The sequence below is a fragment of the Syngnathoides biaculeatus genome, chromosome 18, assembly GCF_019802595.1.
Source record: "Syngnathoides biaculeatus isolate LvHL_M chromosome 18, ASM1980259v1, whole genome shotgun sequence".
Taxonomy (NCBI): Eukaryota; Metazoa; Chordata; class Actinopteri; order Syngnathiformes; family Syngnathidae; genus Syngnathoides; species Syngnathoides biaculeatus.
Window position 1 is genome coordinate 4,411,650 of NC_084657.1, and position 6,000 is coordinate 4,417,649.

A 6,000-nucleotide genomic window follows, 5' to 3' on the forward strand; every position below is an offset into this window, starting at 1 on the left:
CTGCAGTGCAAATCCAGCCTTGAGAGATTTACAATATTAATATGCAAAAAGCAAAAAAATGCCCAGTGTAGACACACTTGCCATAGATATCTTTTCATAGTTTGGGTAAATTGTTCTTCTTTCAGTTGTTTGTCCCACAATGCCCCCCCTTCCCATCTGACAGCTGTGTGTGTTTCTCTGTCAGGGCGATTTGAATGGACAACAAGGCCTAGTGCCCTCCAACTTCTTGCAGGCTTTACCAGAAGATGCCCCAGCAGAACACATCTCAGCTCAGCCTGCACCAGAGCAAAAAAAGGAATTGCAGGTAGTTCAGTGATTGTCATCCAGCATGTTGAAAGCCTTTGTATGTTCCTAACACACTCGTTTTGTTTATTCATGCTGGTATTTCTTTGAATCTTGATTGCTGTCTTGCACTGTTCTGTTTCTATTTTTCAATTTTTGTTGCTTTTTTTTCCGCTCCGCCATTTCCTGCATGACCTTTTGCAGAAGCAGAAACGAACTGTGCACTTTGAGACTTGATTGTAAGTGTGATCTGAAGGGGGAGAGAGCAGCTCATCGGTTTGCATTATTGGCACCCCCCCCCCTCCACCCCCATTCAATTCCTCTTCACGTTAATGTCCTTCCGCTGTAGGTCCACTTTGCTCCCTGCATCAAATCCTCAGTCCAAATGTAGTCTTGCAGTGGTTCTTAGAATAAAATGTGACTACTTTTCTGATGATATGATCCCACCTACCATTTGTCTTGTACGCGGGTTCCTCAGTTTACGGCGGTCCCAACATTTGATGTTTCATTGTGGTGACTAGTACATAATGAGCTAGTTTGCGGGGCATGTAAGAATATGTCGCCACAGCCGTGATTAGTTTTCATTTGTTTTATATCCAGCCCTAGAAAATATGACAGCGTTTTTCTTGTCCTTTGATTGCTTGGTCAGAGCTACAGAGCTGCACACAAAACATTTAATACTAAGCACCTCTGGTGAGTATGATTATATTTTATTTTGTTTTTATATTTTTGCCATGTTATGCCCGGTAAGTCCACACTGAGGTTCCAGATACCCAATGCAGCCCCCCCCACAGGTTAGTGATTGTGGCACATTCCGACTCATGCACAAATTCAGAGTATATCGCTGCCATTGGATCGTAACTCCCATCGTAAACCGAGGACCCTGCATTATAATAAATATTACTATTTTATAATACATTAATTCATATAACTGAACCTTTTTCTCCAATGTCCTTTTCCTATTAAAGGAAAGCTCCTCTCTCGAGGTCCAAGATGGCGGTTCCTCAACAAGCCAAGATACTCTGATCCCACAAACAGAAGCTCCTTGCTCGCATCCAGTAGAACATTCAGAACCACCACCCCATCTGCAAGTGCCCACAAGCACCACATCGGACCCAGGCCCAGTTCCAGGTCCTGCTCCAGGGCACGCCTCTCGTCTAATCCCACCCCCAGCAGACAGGCCGGTGCTGGCCGACTGCTCTGCAAATGGCAAGAAAAAGAAGGGCTTCTTCTCTAAAGGCAAGAAACTGTTCAGAAGGTTTGGATCCAGCAAAAAAGAATGAAAGGCAGGACCTCAGACTTAATCTTCTTTTTTTTTTTTTTTTTCTCAATGAAGGACTTTCTGTCTGCTCTTTGTTATCGCAGTCAGGGGCTATCAGAGCTGTCCAGAATTCTACATTTGCCTTAGTGCACTGCTTGATTAGCTGGAAATTACAGTGTTACCCTGTCCAATTGTGCAATCGCTCTACTCTCATAGTTCCTTATCAAAGCGTCCCGTGCTTCCATATGCAATATAAAAGATCAAATGTGCGGTCGTCTCCCTACTACAGAAGGCTACTGAAAGGCCTCAGCCTTCTGCGTCCAGGTAATAACAAAAAAAATGCTTTACACTTTATCAACTAGAAGCAGGAGTCCACCTCATCTGCTGCGCGACTATTCACTCGTCCTCACGTGTTTCTGAGTGTGTGTACATTTGTCACACTGATCCTGCGGCAATCGCTTTCCCTCATTGTACACCCAGTGGATAACTCTCTAGAGTACGTTTGAGAAGTTGTGTAATTGTGTGTGCTCCCCAAAGCAAACACCTTTTTCAGAGATTAACACAGGAAGTCTTTTCCTGTTGTCACCACCATCACCACCAAGTTATATACACAACATATTTCATGTATTTAAAAGTTTGCATGCAGCATTCATACAAAAAGAAACTTTTAGAAACCATAATAAAAGGTATTATTTATGCACTGCATCAATTTGAATTCATATGTACTACATCCTCATAATTTTGCACAGCACGTTGGCAACGTCTTTGTTTGTCAAGTGTGGTGAAGCAGAACTTTTTTTTTTTCAATGCGCATAGCTGCAGGTGTTCTTGCACATCGAGCTCAGAAAACGGCGGCTGTTTAGTTTTGTAAAAGTAGCAACACACACACATATGGACACACAGATTCACACCTAAAGGGTTAGGGTTAAAAATTTAGATTGTCTTGGGTGAACCGACTGTACACCAAAATACCACTGGGAGAAGCATAGTGAGAACATGAAAAGCCCATGCTAATGTTCAAACTCTAAACCTTTCTATGGGGCAGTTCTGTTCACTATGTTGATGGAGAACAGTTGAGTTCAAATGCAATAGTGTACAGCGCTTCATTTTTTTGTATATCCTACTGAACTCTTCTGAACAAATTTTGTGACTTGAAGGCAAGAGCACACAGGTGCATCTCAAGTTTGTTTCCCTCGTGGGCCTCATCATAGTTGTGGTTGCCTTCAGGGAGGCACTTATAACAAATATAGAATTCACATTGGCGTAATGGTCCACCCAAAAACGTTGTATGGTACTGTCAATACTTTGGTTTTAAGTTCACCTTTCAGTTGAGAACAAATGACTTATCTCCGGTAACGAGGGACAGATTTAAGGATGTTCAAAATACACATTAACATCTCCAAGCTTTTCTTTTAAGGAAAGCGCAAGATCAATAGTTAGTCCTCCTTTATCGTAAATAATCTGTGCAGATGAGGGCAACAGTAACCATTTGCATTATTAGTCAATAAAAATACTAACCATGGATTTGTTATTGGTTGTGCGCCATTTGAAAAGCCTGGGAGAGGCTCTTTAATGCTGCTTGTGCGGGTACGCTAATAATCTCCCAGTAGTATTATATAATTGCCGCGCCAATCAATTAATACCTTTTTTTTTTTTTTGCTATAGTGGTAACTAATTTTGTAAAAAAAAAAAAAAAAAGAACTGGACAGAAAAATTGCTATCGTGTGACTCAGTGTCAGCTTCATCATGTTTGTGAGCCCACGTGGTGTGGCTTTAGTCTTTGTGTCTACCCAAGTGTGGTCACTACAGTGTTATAACTTAACTGTGTGCAGTATTTTCAGTCCACTTTACGTTTTTCACACACTTGTGGATGACGTGTAGTGTGAGTGTGCTGTACTGTGTGAAACTATATTTCCATTGCAGTTGAAGTGAGTGTGCGTCCGAGCTCGTCACATAACATTGTGACTCCTGTTGGTAACTTCTCAGGTTATTCACTATGTAGCTTGCGTAGCCTCCCGTCAAAAAAGTGGAAAAAGTGCAGAAAATGCCAAACTCTTTAGGTGCTTTTAGTTCACTTCGTTTAGCTACAAAGGAAGAGGATCTAGTCACGCTCCTGTCGTGTCACTCACTTTAGTTACACGTTAAGCAGTTAAGTAATTAGTCGCTGTTAGCCAGAAGGAGCATGAAGATGCCAAGACTATAAAAAGGAGGCGGCAGGGGCGGGGCATCGCATGGGCGCTTTATTTGTAAATTAGCCGGGACATAAGCAAGACTGAGGATGTAATGGTCTTTTTTTGTTTGCTTGTTTTTGTTTTGTTTTCAGAAGACGGGAGTTTCTGAAGTGTACAGTTGTTTTGGTATTTACGGCCTTGAATGCACAAGTATTATGTCTACCTGCTGTTTAGTTAGTAGACCGCACTTCTCCTACTCGGCATCGCGGCCACATACGCATAGTTGACAGTATTTAGCCTTACCAGAAGACGTTGCTTAGTCTTAATATGTTGTTTACAGAATGTTTATTGATTGCATGAATACCAATATTATGCCCAAATTCTGCCTTATTATTTATTTATTTATTCATTTGTTTCATCTCCATGTTTTCTTTGTCTGACACGTCTACAATGTGAGTTGTAGATGGTCTAAAATGCAGTGAAAAAGTAGTTGGAGTTGTGTATATAATGGACTGTTTGGACTCCCCCCCCCCACCTCTCCTACATTTATAATGTAAAACCTTTTTTATATGATGTAAAAAAATGCTTTTATGACCTAAATAGAAGCTCATCTGTAAATATTTTTAATATTGTTTTTGCATGTTGGTATGGTGAAGGCGTAGAATGCAAAAGAATTGAAATATGGGTCTTTTCGCATATAAAATAAAGTATGTATATTTTCACACAAAACAGAAGCACTCAGAGCATGTGTATTTCTTAATTGTGAAAGAAAGGATGCCAAAGATTTGACTGACTCTTTATTTCATCCCTATGACATTTAATTGAATGTACGTACACGATTGACCCCAAACCCGAGTTGAAGTGATGATAAAACAGAGGAAAGAGTTTGCAGGCTTTGCTGCATGCTACACAGCACCCATGTGACATAGCAGCGACAACACTCTGGGTAACATATGTAGCCTCGCGAGACAAAAGCCGCTTCCTCTTTTTGGACTTCCGGGGAGAGGCCGCCGTTTATTTGTTCCCTGAAGCCAACAGTACACTCATCCATAAAGTAGGAAACACTACACTGTGGCGAGGAGTTTAGTAGTGCTTTCTACTTTATGGATGACTGCACTGTATATCTGCTGGACTTCTGTTATCTGTAGTCTCCTCTTCTGGCTGCACCTGCACATGAACACAACAACCCCCAACCCCCTTTCCACTAAGACTCTGGAAACCACACGTGAATGTTGCACGTTAAAAATGTTCAACGTGCAACCTTCTCTTCCCTATCGCCCCATAAAACAATTACTTCTTCACTTGAAAAGTGTATTTGATTAGTTTAGTTGGTAATCTTTTTTTCCCCCCAAAGGTAGAAAAATGGCCACCGCATAAACACCACAGCAAGTACTATCTTGAGGAAGCCATTTTGGCTGGGGTGAGTAAGCTTTTCTATCATATTCACAAGTTACGTCCAAAAAAAAAAAAAAAAAAGCAAAGAAGTTGCTGTTTAATCAAACGGATGCAAACACAGAAGCATTACAAAAAAAGTACAACAAAATCACATAATTTTCATAGTAAGAAAAAGTCCCACCAAAACTTCTTCAGTCTATTCCGAGCTTTAAAATGACTTCAAAAGATTCTTCTCCCATTGCCGTGATGACGATGCTAACAGTGGAATCAAAGTTGTCTGTCATACTTTACCTCGATTTTTTTCCCTTTTTCTGTTCGAAGCGATCGTCTTCGTCCAGCCGAGCGGGTGCCGTCGCCCAGCTCCACAAGTGAACGAAGAAGAAGAAGTTGTCTCCTTTTGAACCCTCCTCAACCACGTGATGTAACCACAGGAAAGAGGTCTAACAGTCACAGCCGCTCTCCTTCTGGTCTTCCGTCTTAACACTTTGCCTCCTACAGATGGTTAGAAGAAGAAAATATGGGCAGACAGGTTAGAATGTCGTTTTTTTCCAGCCATTAAAACACAAACTACTTGGGGAGATGATATATCTACTTGAACTAAATGTGAGAATCTTCTGTGTTCAGTTGGTGTAATTGCCAAAATATTTCTATTTTCTGTTTGACTAATTTTCAAATCAACTTTTTCAATATTAACTTTGCCTATTTAAGTCAAATGAAGGCCGATTTTGGCCTTTGACACGTGCACCTAAATGCATCGCTACAAGAGCGCAAGTAAATTAACATATTTGGAAATCATTTAAAGAGAGTATTACTCTTAAGGAATCCGATTCGTTAGGCAGTTTGTTTTCCCGTTTTTTTTTTTTTCTCGTTTGTTTTTTTTTGTAAATGTAA

General features: G+C 40.7%; 1 protein-coding gene across 8 annotated transcripts in view; it reads left to right on the plus strand.

The window, feature by feature from the left end:
- Window positions 1-6,000, plus strand: part of LOC133491482 (RIMS-binding protein 2) — a 71,982-nt gene extending 65,982 nt beyond the window's left edge. For 7 of the 8 annotated variants that reach the window (XM_061802647.1, XM_061802650.1, XM_061802651.1 and 4 more), the window contains 2 exons: window positions 185-304; window positions 1,251-5,465. In XM_061802647.1, the coding sequence (XP_061658631.1) occupies window positions 185-304; window positions 1,251-1,565 (435 nt within the window). In that variant the 3' untranslated portion in view covers window positions 1,566-5,465. Of the gene's footprint in view, window positions 1-184; window positions 305-1,250 lie in introns of all 8 variants that reach the window. The other variant, XR_009792418.1, reaches the window with a different exon arrangement.